This window comes from Podarcis muralis, chromosome 17 (genome assembly GCF_964188315.1).
Source record: "Podarcis muralis chromosome 17, rPodMur119.hap1.1, whole genome shotgun sequence".
Classification (NCBI taxonomy): Eukaryota; Metazoa; Chordata; class Lepidosauria; order Squamata; family Lacertidae; genus Podarcis; species Podarcis muralis.
The window spans coordinates 21581598-21608482 of NC_135671.1; the positions used below are offsets into that span (position 1 = coordinate 21581598).

Consider the following 26885-nt stretch of genomic DNA (forward strand, 5'->3'; position numbering starts at 1 on the left):
TGAGAAACCATAATTTCCTCCCCAAATTGATATGCCTACACAGTATTCATACCATATAACGTGTTACATTTGTTAAAACGAAAACAGTAATAATAATGGCTCAGATCCAACTACTTTAGGCATGTCAATGTTTGGTGGTACCCAGCAACATCTTTTCCTTTTTCTGTTTGATCAGATGCCACATCACAAAATCTTTCTGAATCTTCCCACAATTTCAAAATATGTTTGCCATATACAACTGGGCTGCTGTTTTTAAAGAAACATAGGTCAAAGGCCCTTGGCATGTAAAATCAGACAAACATTTCTTTTGATTCCATCCTCATTCATACATGCCCAGTAATTTCGAAAAGGTTTGTTGAAAATATTCTAGTCCATTACTGGAACAACTTGTTACATATTGGCTGAGCTCTAAAGAACCACATACAGAGCACTGTGCGAGCAGGGGTCCCCAATCCTTTTGGCTCTGGAAGCACCGGTGGAAATCTAAGAAACCACAGACGATCCATCTCAGCAATGAAAAGAATGGTGTTGCTAAGACAACCACCGCGCCAACAGATAGGGCACAAAACAGAAATGCAAACAATAGCCTCCGCATCCAAAAATAAAAAGCATCCCCACAACTAAACAACCCTGCAAATGTCAGAAAAGTACCAAGGGAAGCACCTGAGGGTGTTGGGACCCCAAGAAGGAATACTGAGGACCTCATCTCCAGAACAAGATTCAGCATGGAAAGAGGGCTTTCCCTTGTGAGCTGTTATTTGTTCTCCCTTAACTTCCCTATCCTTGTTATGTTTATATTTTTTAAGGGAAAAAACCTTAACGAAAGCACAATAAATAAATATAAACACACACATACACACATATAATGGTGTGAGATGCAGCTAAACAGAAACTGACACACATAGAATGGAAGTTGGAAACACTTTTTTGTCTACACATAGGAGGATTGGATCCCGGCCACTGGTGAGAAATAAATACCATAAATATTTATTCTGAGGTCCTTTACAAGTATTGTTTGAAAATAGTTCCAGTTCTATTAGAAAACGCAGTATGAAGAGTCCTGGGGCTGCATAGTCCTCGTGGCATTGAGATAATCATGCATACTGAAGAAACAGCAGAAGCTGCTTAATCCTGACGACAAGTATAACTTGCCTAGCTCCCTGATGGTTGTGTTTGATGTACCCAGCTGGCCAGCCAAGGTGTGCAGGGGAAAAACAGACTCTTGTTTAGGGGTGTAGCGTTATCCTTATGTGCAGGCACTTTTCATTATATCCTGAATAGCCATGCCTGCATAGCCTGGATATAAAAGAAAAATGAATTTTGGCCAATGCAATGAAGCCAGCATTTTTCTCAGCCCTCTTACCACCTTATATAACAATCAAGCTTACGAAGACTTCGGAGGAACTCCAAAGTTTCCTCACTATATTGTGACATTTTTGTTGATTTATAATAAAGGGGCTTAAACAGAAGTCAAAATGAAAATGCAGTTTATACCTTAACCTTGCAGGCTAATGCAATCTTTCTCGTCTCAGCTTAGTGTGGATTTGGTGGGTTTCTCAGGCGACAAAAACCTGGCATGCACCCCAGGAGAATGGAAAATAGGCCCCTAGGACATCATGGTTCCAGCTGTGAAAAGAGTGGGTGGTCCTTTGTCCCTGTCTCACTACACCACAGCTCTTGTGTATTAAGAGCCTCTACCCAGGGTTGTGATTCTGTATCTGCGAATGTCTAGAACAGGGTTTTATGGGAATAGTCCCGTGACTTTGGAAATCCATTTTTTCTGGAAACTTTCTGACCATCCTTCACTGCCCACTATGTTTTCCTGTTTCTCTACATTCTGAAAAAAAATCTTTATAAATAACTTAATATGGACTGGTAGATATTACTCATAGGAAATGTATTAAAAGAGGAAACCAGTGAGGTGATTATAGGAAATTACAGACTCCTGTGGAAAGCAATGTTTTTTACTATTTAAAACTGCTAGTCGAGTCAAAACACAAAAAATAGCAAAACACAGTGTTGTGAAAAGACACGAAACACGTGTGAAACATGTGTGGAAGTAGGATTCCTCTATAAACAGAAACCACTCCCACATTTTTCATTCATGATTTTTCTTTTAAGATACAATACGCACAGAAAGGATTTTGATTTTCATACATGCCTTTTGTGGGCTCTCATCGGTAGATATCAAAGAAAAGTGTTGCATTCAGTTTAGCTGACATTTCCTTGATCTATATTTTGAAATCTGTTTATTTCCGTCAGCACTCTATTATGAGATACTTGATGCTTAATTAACATTTAGCTAAAAAGCTGACTGCAAAGAGATTATAATAACTATTTGCAGCTAATTTAAAATACTGGGCAGATGTATTATAAATTTATCTGTATGGCAATACCACATTTGAGAAATAAAGACATCGATCAATATTAAGCTAGAGTCCCTTGGTTCAGACATAACTGCCGCAAAGATTTGTATTAAAGCCAGGAGATGAGGTGTGCGGTACCAGGGCCCAACACTCATGCCCAACTTCACAAACCACAGTTTATGAAGCCCAGAATGACCATCTAAACCAAGCCATGAATCATTTACACATGCCATATGACCACCTATAGAACACTGCTCAAAAATGTGTTACCAGTTCCGCTAGTGCACATAGTGCACATACAGACACATCTTACAGGTGTACTTGAGTAATTTGAGGGAATTAGCAATATTACTCTCAAGATCTTTACATAGACAGGATGGCATTGGCTCTGATAACTTTGCTTAATTTGGGGAATTTAGCTTGGTGTGCTTGCTACAGACAGAAAGCAATAAACACACTGCAGCTGTAATTAGAATATTCATTTATAAATCAATAGAAACTTAAAGGTGATAACAAGACAATTTAAGAGCAAGGGAAGTAGTATTGTGGCTTGAAACACCATTACAGAAAAAATAAAGAAAAGAGTGGGCTAATAATGGATGCACAGACTAGACCACCCATGCCTTGCCTAGACCATCTACTTTTGTAACCAGAGATAGAGAGAAAAGACTAAAGTAGGAGAATTGCCTAATAGGGAACTCTGAAGGTGAGTCTTCAAAAAACCTAGTTTTCTTAGGGAGAAGAGGAAAGAACCAGGAAAGGGGAAATGTTATATGTTAAGTAGTAGTTTAAAGTAGTTATCTATGATTATTTTAGTTTTGCAAGTTTTGTGAGTTTTTTAAATTGATGATGATCTTATACTTGTTTTTTGAACAGTTTGGTGGATTTTTGCTTTATTGTATTGATAATTTTATTATGTTAATGATTCTTATGATCTATCAATCTTTCTAAATAAAATAAATAAAAATTAAAGTCCTTTTCCTGGCTTTCAAGAGCCAGATACAGCAAGAACAGAACAATACAGGAGACCTAAGAAATTGGAAAACTTGGAGTGTGAATATTTCCTGTCCAAATGGGGAAGGAATAGGATGGTGTTGTCAGTTTAACACTTTTAGAGCCATTGCTGTGGCAAGCAGGGATTCTGTCAGAAAAGGGGAGCCAAAAAAACCCCCTCACTGGATAGAAATAATGAATTTCAAGTGGGATTCCTTTGCATGCACTTTGTGAAGGATACTTCCTATCCCTGCTAAGGCTCCAGCAGCGGCAGAGTGGCCAATTATGCTGCCGTTGAGCCCAAGTCCAGTCAGTCCCATCCTCTTGGTTTCTCTGAACTCTTCTCAGTTAAGTTCAAAGCTAGAAGTATCTCTTCCCTTCACAATATTCCAGCTGGTATTTCTGCAAAGGGTCCTAACTAGCCCTGAAAACAAAATCACAAACACAGCTTTAAGGCAAGGAAACAAAGGAATGGTGGAGGCAAGGAAGGGGTGCAAGCTACAGCGTAAGCAAATTGAAAGAAAGAAAAAATAGCAAAGATCAGTCTCCTCGCAACTTTCCGAAGTGATGAATCAGAACTGTGTGAAGTAGTCCTGCTGACTATAATTGAACCATAATAATAATAATAATAATAATAATAATAATAATAATAATAATAATAATAATAATAATAATAATATATTATTTATACCCCGCTCATCTGGCTGGGTTTCCCCAGCCACTCTGGGCAGCTTCCAACAAAAGATTAAAAGTACATTAAAACATCAGTCATTAAAAACTTTCCTAAACAGGGCTGCCTTCAGATGTCTTCTAAACGCCATATATTTTATCCCCTTGACGTCTGATGGGACGGTGTTCCACAGGGCGGGCACCACTATCAAGAAGGCCCTCTGCCTGGTTCCCTGTAACTTCGTTTCTCGCAATGAGGGAACCACCAGAAGGCCCTCGGAGCTGGACCTCAGTGTCCAGGTTGAACAATGGGGGTGGAGACTCTCCTGTCCACCCTGTCATGGGGAAAGTTATTGCTTAACCTCGCTCTTAATCTGAACTGCTGTCCCTTTCATAAAGATCCAAGCATGCACCTGATTGATGTTTCAGAACAAAAGGCAAGGGTGGGAAGTTCCTGGAATATCCAGAGCATAAATTGTTAAGTGTTATTCAACAGGGTGAAAGTCAACCAAGAGGAGGTTTCTGCCCATTCAGACTGTCTTTAACACTGCTAATAATGAAAGGGCTTGAATTAGAGAGCTTTTAAATGGAAGTCCTTTTGGAAATACACACTTTTCCTGGAGGAAATGACTGAAGAATGCCACAAAAATAGCACTGAATTAGAGGTACAGATTTTTCTACAACTGAACAAAAAGGTTCAGGGATCACCAGCCTTTGGGGAACCATGGCCACATTTGCAAACTGGGGAAAACTTTTGTGGGGATCACAAACAACAACAATAGCTGGTTACAAACAAATGCTTCTTTCGAGTCTAATTTCAAAAAGGGGAGGAAAGACCTGTGGTTACCTGGGAAAGTCTGTCCAGGTGCCATGTTGGTAAAGCTTGCTTTAGTTCCATCATTTGCTAAGCTAAAACACTGCTCTATTTGACTACAGAATATTGGTCTTACAAAGAGTATGGTGTCAACTGCAGAGCTATTTTCTGAGTCTATTGTAAGTAATAGTAAGAAAACCAACCAGCTTGAGTTCCAGAGTTATTCTAAATTGATTCAGATTGATTATTTTGTTAATAAATGCTAATTTCTATCAAAAGTTTAGTGATACCACATTAACTACCATAATCACAGAATTCCAGAGCTAAAGAAAAATAAGTTGAACATCAGATAAAACTGTAAGACTTGCCCATGCAAACAATGACAAATGAGCTTTCATTTCCTTCCTTTATATTGTCATCAACAAAAGCTGAGTGTGGAATATTTAAGCATGAGAGGATGATAAAACAAAACTTGCACATTAGCTCACAAAATGCATTTAAAAAGAAGCAGCAACCTAACTTAGCAACTTAATTGGAAGCTACCTGTACCTTTCAGTTGGAGAAGAGAGGTCCATATGTTAGCTCATTTTTGTAGAGATAAAAGAATACTGTACGTAAATTGCATTTTGAAGCTGTCTTTGTCTAAGCCTGCTAACTGAAATTTAAAACCCAGCACTAAAAGTGGAGTTTGCAAGGAAAGGTAAGTAACACAGCAGTAATCTTTTCTTTAAGTTTCCACAGGCTTTCTAAAACCCAGTTAAAACCCAGTTCTCTTTGACAGAAAGGCTAATCAAAATAATACAAAACTGCACCAACAGGTTTTTGAAAAAATGTGTTACAACCATTCTTCAGAGGTGCCAAACCGTACACAAATCATGGTGGCAACAAAATTATGAGATTTTTTTAAAAAATTAGGGTGGGTGAACATGTAGCTGATTCATGACAACCACATATTGATATTGAAGCAGAGAAAGGACAAGAGTTCCCTGAGTTCCCATCTGGGAGCTTCAAAATACAGCTGATCCGTGCAAAAAGTTGGGCTTGAAGTTAGCACTGCAGCACTGACTGAAAGCCATAGTTTCATCTGAGAATTTTCTTTGCAGCCGGGCTGCAAAGGAAGAACAACCAGGAAGGCATTTAAGAGTGTGCCCACCCCCTTCTTTAATTTGAAGATGGGTCACCTGACATCATGGTGACATCAGGTAATTGAGAGGAGCCATCCACCTGTCAAAATGGTCCACCAGGATGAGGAAACACAAAATATGGTCCCCAAGCCCAATCCTGCTCCACCCCCTGTGCTTTGCTGTAGAATTCACTTACTTTCTGTTGGTAGTCTGCTTGAGCGCTCCACCTCTCAAATTACACAGACAGCATTCCTACAAAAGAAATTTTAAAAAAGAGAGAATTAATCTAAATTAGCTAAAAACTATTGTTACACACCTGGATGTAAGGTATAAAAAATTAGGAATGTAATTGACTGATTCTTGGGGGGGGGGGGCTGAATTTTGTCATATTAAGCTCCCTAGTACTGAGGTACTCAAAATGTTTTAAAATAAGGTCCCTGCAGAAAGATGGTGAGTGTTGTTGTTTTTTGTTTTGTTTTTGAGAATTTAGCAAGCCAGGGGCATTCTTCTAAAGGCTGAAAACCGCATATAGTAAATGAAAGGTATAGTAAATGAAAGGTAAAGCCTACGTGAAGCCAAAGCTTACAAGGGAGGATACTAGTCAATTTCCAGAGAAATCTATACAGAATCGTTTTCCAGAGAAATCTATACAGAAGAAGAGATCACTATAGTGCATCTCTTGTACTATGCTACAAAGGAAGGGAGAAATGATATAGGTCGGGAGGGTAGGTAGAAGATTAAGTTACTTAGCAGGTTTGGATGGAGAGTGGTGATTTTTATTTAATTTATGCAGGGAGAGAAAGAATGGGTGACACAAGCACTGAATAAGGGGCAGGCAAAAGGTTATGGAAGAGAAGTGAAATATGGACACACGTCTAAGGGCTTTGATCTGTTTCACAATGAATGAGCAAAAAAGTTTGGTGATGTGGCATATTAGACACAAAGCAAATGATTAGGATCTCTCATGATTTTATTTAAAAAACAACAACATAGGCACCAGAGGTTGAAAGGTCAAATCAAGTAAAGACAATGTCATTTTGGGAAGGATATTTACCGTATTTTTCGCACCATAGGGCACACTGGACCATAGGGCGCACCCAGTTTTTAGGGGGGGGAATCAAGAAAAAAAAATCTTCCCCCCCCAGCCCCAAAGAGCAGCGTACAGGCTGCGCACAACCTCTCCTTGCCGGAGGGGTTGCGCACAGCTATGGAGCAAGCCAAGGCAGGGGGCGGGATGGATCCCGCTCGCTGTTTTGGCTTCCCCTTTAGCCCCGTGCAGCCTCTCCTTGCCGGGAGACACTGCGCAGGGCTTTCCTGGCTTTACTGGGAGGTGGGGGGATTCCCTCACCTCTCGCAAAAGCCCGCAGAAGCCGCGCAACCCCTTTAAAGAGATCGCGGCTTCTCCTGGCTTTTCTGGGAAGTGGGGGAATTCCCCCACCTCCTGCAAAACCGGCAGAAGCCACGCACACTTTAAAAGGGCTGCACGGCTTCTTCTGGCTTTCCTGGGAGGTGGGGGGATTCCCTCACCTCTCTTAAAAGCCCGCAGAAGCCGCGGAACCCCTTTAAAGAGATCGCGGCTTCTCCTGGCTTTTCTGGGAGAAGGGACTGATGCGGCCAGTCAGTCCCTTCTCCCTCCTGTGGAAAAGCCCGCAAGAGCGCACGGAGCTTGTGTGCGGCTCTTGGGGGCTTTTCCCGCCTGCCTCCCCCCTGCATTCGCTCCATAGGACGCACACACATTTTCCCTTGCTTTTTAGGAGGGGGAAAGTGTGTCCTATGGTGTGAAAAATACGGTATTCTACCCCATGTTCTCCTGATAATACTCCCCCTGCAGTAGTTACCTGGATTTTCCCCTCCCTGGCAGTTTTTTTGGATTTAACGTCTCCCTTCCACTAGTTCCACATACTCATTCTGATTTATCTGCCAGGAAGTGCTAATAATTTTTGAGCAAATAGCAGGCAATCCTTATCAGAGATTTCTTGCATCACATCTAGTTCTATCAAATGGCTATGGAATGAATTTTTTCCATGTTGGCCAACCATATAGGTGCAATATTTACATCTTCCTTAGAGCTGGCAGACCTAAAGGAGTTTAAGGGTTCTATTAACAGAGCCAGAGTTGCACATCAGATAAGCACAGCTGATTTCTCTTTTTTGAGTATTAATTCTTAAGTGGTTGGTGCTTTTCCTTATGGGTGCCAGCTGCAGGAGCAGGAGATTTATTCCACTTGTGTTTTCTAGAGTATCACATTCTTACAGCCTACCTCTTAATTTTATCCAGTTGGGTGCCATTACCTCCTTACCTAAATTTTGCTTTGGGCTTCAGCCTTGTCTTATACACTTGGCCACAGGGAAAGCAGCAGTAGTAACTAAGCCTAAAAGAACTGATCTAATGAGAGGGAGTTCTCCAAATTGTATGTGAAAATAGGAAATTTAGTTTTCATGCAGCCTTGTGCACCCAATAGCCCTTTGCTATATCTAAAAACAAACCAACCAACAACCTGTATACAAATGAAACATATAAAAACTGCAATCCTATACCCACTTTCTTGGAAATAAGATCCATTAAACTCAGTGGGATTTATTTTCAAATAGGATTGTGCTGTAAGTGTAGATACATTGCTCAGCAGAGGAAAAAGAGCTGGATTTTCTTCTTACTACCTGTAACTTCTAAGAGATACTGAAAACCATATAAGGCATTAACGAACCTGTGACTTGAACCAATACTATCATTCCATGTTTAAGCCACATGGTAAACATAATTATTCTAGATTATGCTTTTCATGTTGCTAACTTTAAAACACCAATTCTTGTTACGTTGCTTCAGCCGCTGTAAGTCATCCCGCATTCCTCTGTTAGTCCCTCTCAAATATTTGCAGGTTCTTATCACATTCTCTTGTTATCTCCTTTCCTCCAAGCTGTATGCAGTTAAACTCCCCTAGCTATCCATGAACAGAGCCATTTTTAATCCTTCCTTAATATTTGTTGCTCTTCTATGTATTCTCTCTCTTCTATCTAAGTCGTTATCATAATGAGGTGCTGTAATCCATATACAGGTGTAAGCTCTAGTGTAGCCATACTGAAACTCTGCTGAGAAGCATTATGCTTTATCACTGCTGCATCAGCATTATGATTCATACACTAGTGGAGAAGCTTCTGAGCAAGACAACAGGAAAGAAGCTAGTTTCTCAACTAGTTGTCTGTTACAGGCATTATTAAAGATGTGCAATTCTCAGGGTTAGTTGAGATGCTTGAAATCCCACTATGCAAAAGTCACGAAATGAAAGAATAGTATTTTTGCAGTTACAGGCGCCGCTTCCCTGTGCCAATACATGTCATAACAATCTACATTCTGCCCTCTACACTCCTTTGAAATTGCTCTCACTAAAATGACCATAGATCTCCTCACCACTAAACCACGAGGTCTTTACCACATCCACCAGACCCTCCAAGTGTCCCTATTTTCCGAGGGACATCCCTGATTCAGAGAAGCCATCCCAGTTTCTGATTTGACCCTGAAACGTCCCTTAGGATGTTCCTTAGTAAAAGTAAAGGGACCCCTGACAATTAGGTCCAGTCATGACTGACTCTGGGGTTGCGGCGCTCATCTCACTTTACTGGCCAAGGGAGCCGGCATTTGTCCGCAGACAGTTCTTCCGGGTCATGTGGCCAGCATGACTAAGCCACTTCTGGCGAACCAGAGCAGCGCACGGAAACACCATTTACCTTTCCGCTGGAGCGGTACCTATTTATCTACTTGCACTTTGACGTGCTTTCGAACTGCTAGGTTGGCAGGAGCAGGGACCGAGCAACGGGAGCTCACCCCATCACGGGGATTCGAACCGCCAACCTTCTGATCGGCAAGTCCTAGGCTCTGTGGTTTAACCCACAGCGCCACCTACGTCCCTTTAAGATGTTTCCTTAGAATGTCCCTATTTTCACTGGAGAAATGTTGGATGGTATGGATTTATCCGACCCCTGAGCCGTCTGAAAGCAATCCTGTACAGGGAAGGTTTTTAAATGTTTAATGTTTTATTATGTTTTTATATATGTTGGAAGCCGCCCAGAGTGGCTGGGGCACTGTGTCTGTGCGTGTGTGTCGGGCAAATGTATTTTGTATGCCTGGAAGACGAGAAGTGACAGATTACGTATCCAGTTAATTGTGTATTAAGGCAACCTACCTCTGCCACCCATGACAAAAAGCCCCGACCTTCGTAATTGCTATCATTGTCAGATAAGTGCTCCTAAAAGGTCCATCCTTTTCAAGTGCTGCAGAATAGATTCAGTTTTCTCTACAAGCCTATCTTATCAGATCAGGTCAGAAGGTCATCTCCTCATCAAGCACATGCTATAGTGATTATATCTGAGCATAATCTTCAACTTAAATAGCCTCATTAAAAGCTATGAAGTTTATGGAGTGTAAATGTGCAGAGAGTCTATTAAAATGAGCACACACACACACACAAAACAAGTAAGCATGATTCTCACAGCAAATTGATTTTATTTTATTTTTTATTTTTTTGTCAATTGTTTTTCTGGCAGCTGCACGAGAAGAAAAATTCAGAAACCATCCTAGTGATGAAATATTTTCTGTGTCTTACTATATTCTATTAAATAAATAAGCAGTCTTTGTGGCTTTCTTTGAGGGGGGCCCTCCAACAGCCTACCAATTGTGTGTATTTGCCTACAGCATGGAATGAAACTTTATGGATCTGTTATCACTTTCTGTAAACAGGTTTGCAGTGGAAAAGCTGACATAACCTTAAATATACTAGACAGAAGGACATTTTCACAAGGTTGTCCCCACTGACTTCATTCTGCTAGAAATGGTGGTAATTCCATTGGTATTTTCAGAAGGGGGGGTGTGTATGTTTAAGAAAGATTACATAAAAATTGTCTTAAACTCTTTGTTTAAAATGTACGATTTCTTGTTTTAACCCATATTCTATGTGGGCTGAAAGTCAGTCTCATCTTCTGCAAGTGAAGAAAGAAACAGAGTAGTTTCAAACAGTCTGTCCTGACACATGTCAATTGGGTCCCTTTAATAGCATAATTATTATGCCTTTCAAAAAAAATCAATACATTTGAAGCATTTCTGTTAGAATAAGCAGGAAGTAATGCCATACTAGAGAAAGGTAGCATATGATCTGTTCTTAACAATATATGGCCATCTGTCTAAAAAGTTAACTCGATACCATTCTCATAGCTTAGAATTCTTTAGGAGATTTGTTGTACATCAGTGTTTCTTTGACGACGACACTGTATGTCCTTATCAGAAACTTACATTTTAGCAGTAAAGTAAAAAACAAAAAACCCCTCTGCCTCCAAATCATGTTCATTTATACATTATCAACATTTCTGATGCTGAAAATACAGTCAAAAGGAGAGCGGGATTGCATGGGTAACCAGTTTGGAAAGCATTCTGTATGAGTTTTCCTCGGATTCTCACTGCATCTGCATCATACCACAATTCTGAGAATTCTTATTAATTACATTTCTACTCTGCCCTTCATCCAAAGATCACAGGGTGGTTTAAAACATAAAAACACACAATGCATAATGAATAAGAATAATATCCCACACGCATTTAAAAGGCCATTGATTGTTTGACAGCCAAGGCCTGGTTGAAGAGAAATGCTTTCACCTGGCACCTTAAGATACGTCATGATGGTGCCAGGTGAGCCACCCTGGGGAGAGCATTCCACAAAGGGGAAGCCACTGCAGAAAAGGCCCATTCTTGTGTTGCCCTGAGCTGCTTGACCAGGGGTCAGCAAACTTTTTCATCAGGGGCCGGTCCACCGTCCCTCAGACCTTGTGGGGGGCTGGACTATATTCTGAAAAATATAAATACCCTGCAAGCCGGTCCCACAGCTGTCTCCAGAGCTGGACGAGGAACGCACTCTGTACGCGCCCAGGAGCGTGTCTCGGCGCCAGCGTCGCCACCTGCCCAGAGCTGTCTGCAGCTTCAGATTGGCTGCAGGAGCTTCCTGTAGCCAATCCGAAGTTGCGCCAGTGTCGCCACCCGCCCAGAAGCCGTGCCAGCGTCGCAGAAGTCAGTCCCCGCACGGCGAGGAGTCTTCAGCACGCGGGGACTCACCGAGCGGGTGGCAGAGCCTGGGGCCAGATTTATGAGCCTGGGGAGGCATCCCGCCCCCGGGTCTTAGTTTGCCAGCCCCTGTGCTTGACTGTCCTAACTGGGATTCCTGCCAGTTTACCTATTTTCCCTTCTCACATGGAGTAAAAGCCAAGATTCTTTTTCTTTAGTCAGTGGAAAAGGTGAGACTCTTCTGTATGAAAAGCCATTTTTGCAAAAAATTCTTCTGATCCTCCATCATACTGCTAAAAAGCTAGTTGATGCATACAGTTGTTTGCCCCAGTACCAAATTAGGAGCCATCTGAGGATCTTTTGAGAATGACTGGAAGCCGATAGGCTTAAGTCTTTTTTAATACTCTTCTCAAAATTAGAATGGGGATTTTATTTTTAGAATTCTATTTTATTATAGGCATTGTTCCCTTACTATTTTAAGGAGCTGAAGATGTTTTGTTTATATTCACCATTTCGTACCTTCTGCTCGGTATCATGAAGAGCAAATGATTTTTATTTTATTTTTTGAAAATAGCTAAGGACATTAAAGGTAGTGGTTCTTTACTTTAACCATGTGGCTGATTTTCAGTCACTTGGTTATATTTAGCATAATTAGCTTCTTATATTTTTATTTTCCTCTAAGCATTTTTCGCTTTGTGAAATAAAACTAAGGCGCTCGCTGTTTGAGCAGTGTGCCAGAAGGACACTTTCAATCCTACATGTTGTACAGTATGCAACATTCCCTCAAATGTCAGTCATTATTCTTCCTGACTTTACTAGCAGTTTCTGCTCAAAATGTTTTAAGATTAATGAGGCATTTATTCTCAATCAAGAAGCTATGTGAGGATATAGTTTCGCATTCAAGTGCAAGACAGATGAATTATTAAACCTCTTTGGGTCTTTTCATTTCTTGGGATGATGCATCCACCTTTTCTGTTGTTGTTTAAGCGGCGCCATAACAAAGATGGATTCAATGTCACTCTTCTTCTGTCTCAACTATTATTATTAGTCACACAGCAAATAGTGCAGAGTTAACATAAAAATGTGCATAATCTTATGAGTGGGTGTGACACATCCTGAATGATGCAGGAGTTGAAATGAGGTGTTGCAAGCTTTGCCGAAGGGAATGCCTGGGGTGGTGGCTATAGGAAGTCAAAGTACTCAATCATAGGTAACTTTGGCATTCTGCTTATCTGCAGCTGTCACTTCTAAAATGAACACGAACAGGAAGAGGAGTAAGGGTTAGAAAGCAATGCTTCTGTGATTGTGTTTGATCCTACATATCACAAGTGGTGCTACACACTTGTCTACTGTGATCTCAAGATTTACCTCCTGCCTTTCCAGTCTGCATCTGCGCGATGCAAATTCAAAACTGGCTAGCACTCATTGAGCTAATTATAGCCTCTAATCAAGTCATTGTTCTTTGTCCAACAGAAGGATAAATATTTCCTTGAAAGCAGGAGCTGATTGCACCAATTCAGATCTCCCTGTTCTTCCTGATGCTACGTTTCCTGGAGGAAAAATTTCGAATGCAATATAAATCTACAGATTTATGTGATTCCAAGGACTGAGTTTAAATCTCTTGAAATTCATGATGTCAGCCCTTTCGAATTGTGTAGTAGACTTTTAGACTATAAAAGCAGGTCTTAAAACGACTTTGGTATCTTCGCTGGCAAAACTGAGTATTTTGACTGACCAGAAGGTCATTGATCTGCATGTGTTGCTAGTGTGATCAGAAAGCTTTGCTATAGCTTGAACTAATAAGTCTGTTTATAAAACTGGATTGCATGTGCTACCAACAGCAAGGGGGGGAAATAGTTGTTTGCTTCTAGGGCCGAGGAAACATTTTTTTCTACCTGTTTCCAACATCTGTGCTTTTTGTTGCTTTTAGTTTGTGGATTTTTTACTTCCTTGTTCTTCCCCTTAAATATGTCTCGGCTACAAATATTAAGGGTGGCGCTGTGGGTTAAATCACAGAGCCTAGGACTTGCCGATCAGAAGGTCGGTGGTTCAAATCCCTGTGACAGGGTGAGCTCCCGTTGTTCGGTCCCTGCTCCTGCCAACCTAGCAGTTCGAAAGCACATCAAAGTGCAAGTAGATAAATAGGTACCACTCTGGCGGGAAGGTAAACGGCGTTTCCGTGCGCTGCTGTGGTCCGCCAGAAGCGGCTTAGTCATGCTGGCCACATGACCTGGAAGCTGTACGCCGGCTCCCTCAGCCAATAAAGCGAGATGAGCGCCGCAATCCCAGAGTCGGCCACGACTGGACCTAATAGTCAGGGGTCCCTTTACCTTTACAAATATTAAGGTTACCCTTTCTTCACAATGATGATTCATATGTGTAATGCCTGAAATAGCCTGTGCCATTGTGGTATTATAAACTAAAGAGATACAGGGTCACAGTACTTGGACAACTTTCTTTTGTTAAACAGATGACTAGCTAGCAGGAAAGGATGAGCGATTGATGTTTTCTCAATGGCAGGTTATCCTTTGGAGATAACTGGAGATCTTTCAAATCTGAACATTGAGGGTTCTGAGACACCTCACCTAAGAGAGGAGTGTATGAACGTAGATAGGTGCATTGTGTGTGAGAGAGAGAGAGAAAGAGAGAGAGGGAGAGGGAGAGAGAGAAGCAACAGAAGCTCTTTTGACACTGTAAGAGAGAGGCACAATATTTGCTGAAAGCACCTTGGGGCATATGATGTCTCTCTCTCTAGGGATCTGATGAGAGGTGGTAGGCCTGGTAGGAACATTGTGCTGCTAGCCTCAACCTATGCTCCACCTATATTTGTTATATATATATATATATATATATATATATATATATATATATATATATATATATATATTTTTTTCAAATAGCAAATTTAACTAAGAAGAAAAACATATATTCTTTCTTTTGCTAAATTTACACATGTGTACCGCATATTTATATATTAACAAACAATGGAGCACAAGGTACGTTTCCAATTATCTCTCTCTCCAAAGGAAGCCACACACTGGTACTGCTGCCCTCCAGAACTTCTCACTGCTTGGACATGGAGTGGAAGAAGCATGAAACAATGGCTTCCACAAGTAATCTGGAGAGGGTAGGCAACCATGCACTAATGAGAAAGGGTCCCCATGTTTATTGGTTTCGGATCCAGACTAACAAACAATAGATAGTAGCATAGATCATCCTTGAAGTTGAGGTTCCAGCATTAAAACAAGTGACCCTAAGGCCATATTAAGTATACAACATCTCTCCAGGACTGCGTTCTAATTTGAGAAGGCAAAAACCTTGTTAGTCAAGACAGATCTGGGTTCATGACAGCCCTTACCACGCTGAACATATTCAGACTGCCCACACAATGAAACTCATTTTAATTGTCGTTGCTAATGCTGAGGCGCCACACCTGTCCCTTCGCTGAAAGAAAACCGGCAAACTTGTTGCTAAAGCAGCCGTGCTGTCTAACTCTGTTCACTGAACTGAACTGATAATTACGTTCTGACTTAAAAGACACCCTGTCAGTTCCCGGGATTGACTTTTGCCATTCCCCCTCCCCTTTACACCCACCCGCAACTCTGCAGGAGCTGCAACAAAAGCAGTTTTATAAGTCCTGGAACTTCTGATTGCCTGATAAGGAACCTTTCACAATTTTCTCTGGTGGCCAGCAAGAGAGGAAAAATTCAATTTTGCCTGGAAAGAATGCCTACCCTGCTAAAATGAAAACATATTACAGATACAGAAATTGACTCTGGGCACATTTTAATAGCAATTCACCGAGCAAACACTGAACTACCTATATATGTGAATCACTATTTTTGTAATAATCTGTTCCAAATTGGTATTTGCCATTTTATTTCCCTGCCTTGGTTAATATGCACACCATATCTGCTACCTGCTGTTTTGTTCTTTACCAACAGCTAAAAAAATAGGGGGAGAAACCTGCTTACATTATCTACTCCTCCAACCTGTTCACTCTACCTTTCTCTTTTATTTTTCATAAAATAGTAAGAAATTACACTGGTGTGAGAAGTAACAATATATTCTAGTATGGTGAGGCTGATGGGAGGTGAGAGGAAGTCAAAATGTATGTATTTTGAAAAACTTCTCTATAGTCTTTCTTGCTGATGTTTGGCAATGTTCCCAGTTCAAGTAGGAGACAGGATGGCCATCAAAAAGTCTTAGAGAGTTTGGGGTGGGGAGTGCTGGTTAAGGAAAGCCATGGGAACACAAGATTATTATTACAAAATAGGAAATGCTGGAACTGGAAAAAGAGCAAACCCTTTAATTTCTGAGCTGTCATCAGGAATTGCCCGTATCTTCTCATTACTCTTGGGGCTAGGAATTTGTTTGTTACAAGCTGAATGAAAGCTGAATTCAGCGCCCATCTTGCAAAGAATCTCTGAAAATTGTACATACACAGCCTTGCACATGATTGATTCTCTTATAATTTATCAAGTTAAGAAAAAAATTCACTCAACATATACATAGGGAGAGTTTTGTGCCACCAACCCCTTGGGGGATAGGGAGATGTCTCATTTAGGCTGGAGATAGATTAGAGTGTCTATCTCCCCCGAGAGCAGAAAGTGGTATGGTAGAAGTAATGTTGACTGCAGTGTGCATACTCATCCTATTTATGCCTACAGTCAAGTGGTTTTACAGGGTTTTGTGGTAGCTGGACCACCTGTTCATTCATTTATTGCCACGCACCAGAGTCTGAATAAGACTTACAATATAAATAGGCAACATACTTCAATCAATTAAATATAAAAAAAAATGAAACAGATAATCAGTTGTACCACTTCCAAGGTAATCACACAAAGGTCAAACTTGCCATTCCCCACAACTACACACACACACAAACACACACACACACACACACACACTTTCTATTAAGCCTCCAAAGATATTCCAAAACTCATCATCATATAAAGATCCACTGCTTATATTTCAAATCCTGCCTGCGACTGCATGTATGGATGATAGTTTGATAGATAATCTATCAATGGTATATGATCTATATAATAATAATTTATTATTTATGCTCCACCCATCTGGCTCGGTTTCCCTGGCCACTCTGGGCAGCTTCCAGCAAAATATTAAAATACAATAATTCATAAGATATTAAAAGTTTCCCTAAACAGGGCTGCCTTCAGATATCTTCTAAAAGTCAGATAGTTGTTTATTTCTTTGGCATCTGGTGGGAGGGCGTTCCACAGGGTGGGTGCCACTACCGAGAAGGCCCTCTGCCTGGCTCCCTATAACTTGGCTTCTCGCAGTGAGGGAACCGCCAGAAGGCCCTCTGAGCCAGACCTCAGTGTCCGGGCAGAACGATGGGGGTGGAGATGCTCCTTCATGTATACTGGGCCGAGGCCATTTAGGGCTTTAAAGGTCAGCACCAACGTACTGGGAGCCAATGTAGGTCTTTCAAGACCAGTGTTATGTGGTCTCAGCGGCCACTCCCAGGCACCATGTATATGATGCGTATTTTGCTCTAGGAGGCTTAGTTTGGTCAAAATTGAATACAGGCTTCCAGAGTTAACATTAAATACATTACTTCTGGTAAATGAGCCACCATAGCCACTGGAGGGGCTGTGAAAATATGTGCCCCAGGCTTTGTAGACTCGTCTACCCATGTACTATCTGAAACCATTGGCTGCTAGATGTGAAACCTTTTTCAACTCTCTTACCCCACAACTAGAAAGTAAGTTTAGGATTGAAACCTCAATTGCTGCACAGTCCGTTTTTGTTCCTGTGACAGGAAGGCTTCAATTAGTGGTTTCACGACATTTTTTAAAACAATAGCAGATCAGCACTCATTTCCATTAAAAAAATAAAAGAAAAAAATGTGATGAAATCAGCAAGTATTAAAGCTTTCCCATTCGCTGCAGGAAGAGAAACTGAGGTTGAAAACATGGTTCACTCTATATCCAGTCTGCTCCCACCACTGGTTTGGGAAGTAGTGTACACATGATAACCACATTCCACATCTGTCCTGTAATTTCTTATGAAATATTGCATTTCTCCCAGCTTCCATCTAAACTGAGAAAACAAATGACCTGGCTGCATTTTAAACTGTTAATATCTGCACAGCCTGACACCGTGACAATTAGAAAAGGCTGTTTAAGGGACAATAAAGAAGCTATTCATTGAAAGCTTCTATTAAGAAGCCATTTCCTCAGCATGCATGTACTTGATCAGCCCTCTGCTGCCGACAATATCTGTCTGTATGGCACACTGTGGTCAGAACAGGGCGAGATGATGTCTAGGAAGTTTGTTGGATGAATGGCCCTGCAAGAGTAGATTACCTGCAGCGTTAACACAGCAATAGTTTTTAGTCTGGTACTCTGGTATCTGTACATTTGGCATCCACTCTGATCAAGTACATGCATGCTGATCGTCCCTAAAATTTCAATCAACCCCCGTAGAGACAAGGGCAGATATTATCAGTAGTCCCACTTTTCAGGGTGACATGCCTCTGCAGTATTGAAAGAAGTTGTGCAGTGTTCAGCAATTAGACAATGATGTCCCATGCCAAGGCAGATGAGAAGTACCAGGAAGTTCTGCACCTTCTTTGTCCGTCTGGCAGTGGCAGCATTACAGCTGATAGAAAAACCTGATTCGTTTCTGATTTTTTCTCTCCAGATAAGAGATTAATTGTCGGTTGTTTTCTCCGTTGACATTATACCACATATCTTATTTACCACGTACTAGTATGCAATCAGAAATTCAATTTGAACCATAACAAGATAGTTAAAACAGAAATAAGAATTCTTCTCTCAGCTATGGTTGGCAGAATGCGCTTTTATGTCCCTTTCACATACGATCAGGAGGTTTAGTTGGGTCTTCACTGTGAACAACAACTAAATAAAATGCATAACTTACTGCTGTCCAGGCTCCTCTTTTGCATCGAGAACATAGCCATCTATCATTGATTTCATGGGAAGGAACACCATAGCAACCTATAATAAGAGAGAGCTAGGATGATAAACAGATTCTGTACTTCATTATCTTTCTAGCTAAACAGACAAGCTAGCTATTAAAAAAAGATACTACATTTGCATAGTGTGTGATTAAAAAAAAGTAAAGAACGAGCATTTCTCCAACAGTAAGCTTAGCAGTTATACTGGCTGCTGGAAGGTCACCTATGCTACCAACAGTTCTCATTCCTAAAACCAGCATTGTTATCTTTAACAATCTTTTCACTATGCTAGACTGTCAGCTTTGAAATCCCAATTACTTTTCCAGGTGGTAAAATACAATCTGAACACTGCAGCAATAACTCTCCATAACAGAGAGCTGGTGTAGCATGGTGATTAACACTGCAGTCTATATACCCTTATTTGTGAAAGTAGCTTAGGAGTTTGATTGTGTAGGTGCCCTATATCAAAAAACCACGAAAGGGGTTGCTATCATTTTGGGGTCAGTGGGCATATTTGGAATTTTGAGGAAGTACTGTGGGCACCAGTCATCAGAGGCTCCCTTGTGCCCTTGGTAAGGAGTCGTATTGGTGCCCCGCATCCCTTGCACCCTTCTAATCGGTGCCCGCTTCCCTTGCTGCCGACCAACTAGGGAGGGTCCTCCCCCTGCAGGGCAGGTGGGATTTTTGCACCGCCCTGGGTCTGCACCCTTGGTGGGGGTCAACCTAACCAACCCCTGCCAGGCATATAATAGCAGTCATGGGAAAACACAAAATGGTTGCTGTGGGCGAGTGGTATAATGCCTGTCCCATCTTAAAAAGAGAGAGAGATGACCACAAATTGGTGCAGCCATGCCCCCATCAGCCACTACATCAAAGGCACCGGAACAGCTGCCATGCTTGCTCACAGAGATCTGAGTTCAAAACAGATGGGAGGGTTGGCACCCAATAAAATGTGGACATGTTGAAGGAGAGGCTGAGTCAGTGCAAACAGAGCTATCTCTTATGCATTGGATTTTTCAGGCAATATCTCTTGAGACCTTTCACAGGTGCTATTGGTCACAGTGGCGCCCATGGGTACCACATTGGTGGCCCCTATGCACAACTGAGGAGGTCCTCCTCAGTTTCTTTGAGCAGACTTGGAGCGTGTTGCACAGCCTACCATGAACTGGCTGCCCACCCCAATGCTGCTTGCATAGGGCGCATGACTGCCTCCATGCTTCTCCAGCTGCATGAGGCTGTCTGTCATTCCAGTAGGAGAAGCACCAGTCCCAGCTGACCAACAGCCTCATGTGCGTGAGGTTGCCTGTCAGCCAGACACAGGGAGTGAGGCAGGCAGTCACAACCTGTGAGAGCAGAACTGAGGTAGGTAGCCAGCTCAAGGTGGGTTGTGCAACTCGCCCTAGTTGTACTCAGAAACTGAGCAGGGCTACAGTGGTACCTCGGGTTAAGAACTTACCTTATGTTTCGCACCATAGGACGCACTTTTTCCCCTCCAAAAATGAAGGGGAAATGTGTGTGCGTCCTATGGTGCGAATGCAGGCTTTCGCTGAAGCCTGGAGAGTGAGAGGTGTCGGTGCGCACCAACCCCTCACGCTCTCCAGGCTTCGCACACCTCTCCGCAAGCAGCGGGAGCCCAGCGCTGGGCTCCCACTGCTTGCTGAGAGTTGCTGGCATGCCGAAGCCTGCGCGCGCTGAGATCAGCGCGTCCAGGCTTCGCGGACCTCCCCGCAAGCAGCGGGAGCGCTCCCGCTGCTTGCGGAGAGTTGCCGGCATGCCGAAGCCTGCGTGCGCTGAGATCAGCGCATCCAGGCTTCGCGGACCTCCCCGCAAGCAGCGGGAGCGCTCCCGCTGCTTGCAGAGAGTTGCCGGCATGCCGAAGCCTGCACGCGCTGAGATCAGCGCGTCCAGGCTTCGCGGACCTCCCCGCAAGCAGCGAGAGCGCTCCCGCTGCTTGCGGAGAGTTGCCAGCATGCCGAAGCCTGCACGCGCTGAGATCAGCGCGTCCAGGCTTCGCAGACCTCTCCACAAGCAGCGGGAGCCAGCACTGGGCTCCCACGGCTTGCAGAGAGCTGCCTGTTTGAGGGCTGGGGTCGGGGGAAGCTCGAGCTTCCCCCGCCCCAGCCCCGCGCCTGGGGGGGGAATAATTTTTTTCCCTTTATTTCCCCCCCAAAAAACTGGGTGCGCCCTATGGTCTGGTGCGCCCTATGGTGCGAAAAATACGGTAATTCGTTCTGGGAGGTCTGTTCTTAATGTGAAACTGTTCTTAACATGAGGTACCACTTTAGCTAATGGGTCCTCCTGCTGCCGCCGTGCCGCCACCACGCGATAACTGTTCTCCTCCTGAAGCAAAATTCTTAACCCGAGGTACTATTTCTGGGTTTGCGGAGTCTGTAACCTGAAGCGTCTGTAACCCAAGGTACCACAGGATTTGCTTGTGAGCAGAGCCATTTTTCCTATTGGGCTTACTGACGCATTGCCCCAGGGTGCTCGCCTCTCAGGGGCACCCCAGAGAGTGGGAGAGCTGTGGGGCTTTGCTAGAGGCCTCCCCTTTCCCTGCACGCCCACCAGCTGTGCCCCGTCAACCATATGGCTGGCGGGCATGCAGATTGCCTCCCAAGCCTCCGCGGGAGGAGAGCGATCCCCACAGAGGCTTAGGATGGAAGCTGCGCCCCGCCAACCATATGGCTGGCGGGCAGCAGCTTCCTTCCCAAGCCTCTGTGGGAGGAGAGTGATCCCTGCAGAGGATATGCTTAAGATGGCCCTGCTTGTGAGAGCACTCATTCAATATTTGAAGTCAAGAAATTATATTTACTTGCATGGACCTGTACACAACACTTCGCACACGAAATCAGCAGACTTGTTCCATCTTCTTCAAGAAAGCCATTGGACGGATAGTTTTCAGTGTTCTCCTCACTATAAATAAAACATATCTCTGGAATAAGTGGTTTTGTCTTTTCTCTGGCCACAAAACCTTCTCTCTGTTTTGTTGCTGAGCAACTATAGTGTTCTTCATTAGGGTTGTCAGCCTGAAAAACATATTTGAAAAAGAAGAAATTTGCTCTTTTTCTTTTACTTGGTAAGTTTCTTTAAATAATAATAAAACCAAGTCGCATTGCTTCTAAAATATCCGTCCCGTGTTTCAGATATTTCAGTATTTTGACAGTTGTAAAATTAAGTGTCAAGCTTAAGCAACCTAAATTTATTGCTCATTTAAATCTTTCATTGCATTCATTTCTTATTACTAAATTTTACAGTTTTACAGGCCTTACACACACATACTGGCCTGGTCCGCATGTCACATTAAACCATAGTCTAATGGCTTAATATGATGAGGAAACCATTCCACTCACAGCAGCTCCAGAAACTGGGAAACTCATCTTTGGAGCTGCAACTACTGCTGCTACTTAAGGTGAAATTGCTCCTCATTGTACTCTGCAACAGCAAACTGTGTCTGCTCTTGTCAGAGCTAAGTTAAGAGGAGGTATTGGACCTTTGCCTCATCACACTGCACAACAAGCTCTTGATGTATGGTTTTTCCCTCTCCTGCTGATCATGGATTAAGGTAAGAAGCACTTCACATCAGGTTACTGGACATTGTGTTACACCTGTCTGCTTAGCAACTATCCAGGGATGGGAGACTACACCTCCAGTATTGTTTAGATGTTGTGGTAGGAACGGAGGAAATGGGGGGGGGGCAGTTTGAACATTCTGCAACATCTACCAGCTGGGCAGGGACTTCAGTTCCATAAAGGGAGTTTTCTATTGGGCACCTATAAGGAATTGAGCGTGGCAAGAGTGTAATTGTGCAAGATTTGGAAAAAGATTTTAGAGGGGCAAAAATGTCACCACTACCAGCCTGATCTAGTACAGCATTTTTCTCATTTTTTTAGCATGAATCCTGGGAGAGGGGATAGCCACTTATATGTGCTTATCTATCACTAGTATATGGCATGCCAAAAGTGCAGTGAAATGCAGTGGCAAACACTCTACAGCCAAGCCATAGGAAAATGGCAATTTAAGCGGTAGAAGTAAAGAAAATGCAAAATTAATCATTCCAGCCCTTCATAGTGAGCAGGAGAGCCCTTGGATATAAAATGAGGTAGCAAAATGAAGAGACATTGCCCCATGAAAACTGTACTTAAATCAATGCAATTATTCAATGAGGGGACCTTTATCTTTAAAAATAAATATAGTGCAATTTAACCACTTCTCTGCATGCTTGCATAGGAAGGGACTGTGATACGGGAACCAGCTTTGCATGAACTCCACAGGATGAGTCCAGAGGAGCCGAATCATACCCTCAAATATGTATAATGAATTTGTACATCTCAAATATCTGAGTTAATGGAAATCTCCATTCCCTTGCTATCTTTGTTGTGCTTATCCAGTGTGTGCTTATCCAATGCTAAAGCTACCAAGCCTACCACAGAGAGCAGAAATTGCTCCGTTTCCATTTCCTTGCTTTTTGGCAGTTGGACTCTACCCCTTGGAATCACAGTATCTATTTTGACAAGGTAAGTGATGGACCGTTTACCATTCAATCCTTTACTTGCTAAAAAAAAAAAAAGGATAGAGGATAAAGAGAAAATTGGCAGTTTTGTCACAAAGCAGCACTCTACAAATATTTGGGTTTCTTTTGTTTATAAATACCTCTCAAACTGTGAAAAGCTTCCTTACCTTGTAGTAAGGCTTGAGGAGCGTGCATATGGCGCAGCAGGGTTCCAAATTGGCAACAGCTGCATTGTATTCCTTTTCAGCAGTGAAATTTGGTGCTCTGTTCTGCCAAAGGTAGACAAGAGGCTTGGCCCAGGACTCCGTTTCTTGTATGTCTTCTTCAGTTAAGAGAGACTCGGGCAGTTCTTAAATGAAAATGACATTTGAAAAGGCTGCGTTCTGAGAGCGACGATGGCAAACAACAATTTAAGCAGCATATAAAAGGGAAGTGGATGGCAAGTCCACATATGAAAACAAGCCCACGAGAACAGACGTATTCAGACTGAAGAGGAAGCCTGCACTGCAAAAGTACAAAAGGAGAATCCGCCCTCCCCACGTTTGTTACAGACGCCCGTTCCTGCTAGAAACAATACAAAACACCATGTCAACATGGTTGTGTTTCGAGGACCCGATCCCCGCAATGCGGAATGAATACACAAGGACATGTGATATAAGGTGAATGGGCAAGAAAAGGCCACAACTTTATTGATTGCAGCAAGTGAAAAGGTATTGGCTTAGGCATTGGATTACGTCAGCTGCCTCCACCCCCTCAGAGAGGGGTGAGTCTAAAACAAGGGGGGGGGTTATTCACCAGTAGGTGGAGCCTGTTGATGCTAATCCAACTATAGGCTCTCCCCTGATGTCACCGAGGGTCGTGCCATGGCCTCCCGCCAAACAGGCATCGGACAGAATACACGACCGCCAGATTCCTTTAACAGAATACCCAAAAATTGAAGGCATAGGCGATGGCCACACCTAGCCCTTCGACACCACAACACATTATTCCAATGCCTAACCGCCACCCGAGCCCAAAAAGGCTTGCCGCCAATACCCTCACAGCTGTAACCAATCCCTAATGCTGCTGATAACGCTATCTAACCAAATGTCATTCCCCTGGTCTGAGAGATGAACCCCGTCATTCCAATACAAGGCCTGGTCGCCAATCCAGATACGGTCATGAGAAATGACTCGGCCATTCATAAAGCGCACCCAACGGGCTATTGCCCAATTTAAGAGTTTCCTGGTTTTTTCAATAGCCATACAGTTCTGCGCACTGCGCCAAACAATTCTCTTCAGGAAGGAGGACCAGAACACCGTTGTTCCGGGACACAAGGCAGCAATCTCATCCAAATCTCTTTTTATGTTCCACGACAAGCCCGCACTTCTTCTGTCAACAAGGTCATTCTCCCCTAATTGAATGAGAAGGATGTCGGGAGGGCCGAACGTGGCTACTCGCGACGGGACGACGAAGAGTGAGCCCGAGGGGGGGCTGGCGCCGCAGCATTTAGGATGCTGTACACGGCCCCTCGGAGGCACCTGGTTGGGTGCCTGCCGATGGGCGTGGGCGCCAGCCAGGTGAGTGGGAGGCAGGGGGCTAACGCCCCCTGCTAGAGGCGGAGCTCGGGCTCCCACCCACAACCACTCCCCTCTCTTCCAGGAGGAGAGTCTTTGCCACCAATGATCAAAACTGTATACTGATTGGGGAATAACAGCTCTCACGATCATTTGTTGCTGTGGGATATATTTTAAAAGGGGAAAGAGTACTTATGATTTACTTATTTCTGATTAACACCTCCATTATACAGAAGAATTTGATGCTGGTAAAAAGGCTGAAGCATCAGATTCCTTCAGACCGTGACGACATGCATCTAAGTTGACAAAATACTTTTATAGATCGTTAATGATGAGTTATCTTTAATTCCTGCAGAAAAGCAGTAAGCCAATTATAAAATGGCATGTTTCTTTAGTTTAAGAAAACGTTGCATAGACAAGTTCTCAAAAAGGTTTCTCTCTCATTTGCTTACTGAACAGTTTCTCCATAATGATGCAGTACTTCCCTGCAGCTACCCTTCTTTATTCCTCCATGTCTTTGTGAAAACAGGGAAAGTCTCACAGGATACAGAGTCTGAAGACATCTGCAGAATAGGGGCAGGGGGTGGAACACTGTGCTGAATGGCTTTGAAGCCTCAGCCACTACAAAGAATTTTTGTAATCTTTGTGTTGGCTATCCGTACTGTACGTATCACTTAACAATTTTTCCAAACTTCTAAGCACTAAGAGGCCCACATTTCATGCATGTGCCCATGCAAGGATTTGGAAATTGTAGACCAAATAAGCTTGACTCCTGCATTCCCCTTCTGAGCTTCGTGTTCAGTAGAGTATAAAATAAGCAATCCCGAAGACAAGACAACATGCTATCTTTATCTTTGAGCTCTGCATGGGGTTTAGATAATTAAATTTTTCTTACCAGCACAAATTATTTTATATTTAAACTGAACTTCATCAATGCTTTCACAGCCATTTAATGTGATGCTTTATTTTAAGATACAGATTGAGAAACAGGCAAAAAGAAGCCAAAACAAACACATTTCAGTAGGAAAATGTTGACACAATATTGTGTCCAATTATGGAGCCATGGTAATGCTAAATCTCTATGTAAACCATATAAGTGTGTGTATAATTACTTATCAATGCAAGCAGCCACTATTCTCGCATATGCAAGAATATGCTCTGTTATCCTTCTCTCTCCCTGAGATCTGGCCATTGGTTGTTGTTGTTTTCCTTACAGCATTTATCAACTTGATCTGCTTTAGAAACTTCATTGCATAGGAAAGTTTAATGAAATACTCTTTTTCTCAGAAGCCTGTGATGAGTAACAAGTATATATATAGATATTACTGGATCAGGAGAAGAAGAAAAACCATTCACCCACACCCTGTCGAAGCAGATACTGTTGATTAGTAACTTTGGGAGAAGTGAGCTTGTATACCTAGAGTGGACCCCTGTATGCGATTACTCAGAAGTAAGTCCCATTAAGCTTTAAAATGCTTAGCCCGAAGTAAGGGGGATAGGATTATAGTTCAAGGCTGTAATCCTAGCCCCATTTATCTGGGAGTAAGCCCCCACTTAATTCAACAGGATGTACACCCGAGTAGATATGGTTAGGATCAGGGGTCAACAACCTTTTTCAGCCGTGGGCCGGTTCACTGTCCCTCAGACCATTTGGTAGGCCGGACTATATTTTGGGGGTGAAATGAATGAATTCCTATGCCCCACAAATAACCCAGAGATGCATTTTAAATAAAAGCACACATTCTACTCATGTAAAAACACACTGATTCCCGGACCGTCCGCAGGCCAGATTGAGAAGGCGATTGGGCCACATCTGGCCCACAGGTCTTAGGTTGCCTACCCCTAGTTAGGATTGTATTGTTAGT

General features: G+C 42.7%; 1 protein-coding gene across 9 annotated transcripts in view; it reads right to left on the reverse strand.

Moving 5' to 3' along the window:
* The window catches only part of KDM4C (lysine demethylase 4C), a 197169-nt gene that overhangs the window by 55967 nt on the left and 114317 nt on the right, over positions 1 to 26885 (reverse strand). For 8 of the 9 annotated variants that reach the window (XR_013391167.1, XM_077921529.1, XM_028713153.2 and 5 more), the window contains exons 14-17: positions 23632 to 23813; positions 21767 to 21980; positions 18918 to 18994; positions 6163 to 6218 (exon numbers count right to left, since the gene is read on the reverse strand). Coding sequence is in view for 8 of the 9 variants with exons in the window: in XM_077921529.1 (XP_077777655.1) it covers positions 6163 to 6218; positions 18918 to 18994; positions 21767 to 21980; positions 23632 to 23813 (529 nt within the window). In the remaining variant the exon portion in view is untranslated. Of the gene's footprint in view, positions 1 to 6162; positions 6219 to 18917; positions 18995 to 21766; positions 21981 to 23631; positions 23814 to 26885 lie in introns of those variants that run through there. The other variant, XM_077921535.1, reaches the window with a different exon arrangement.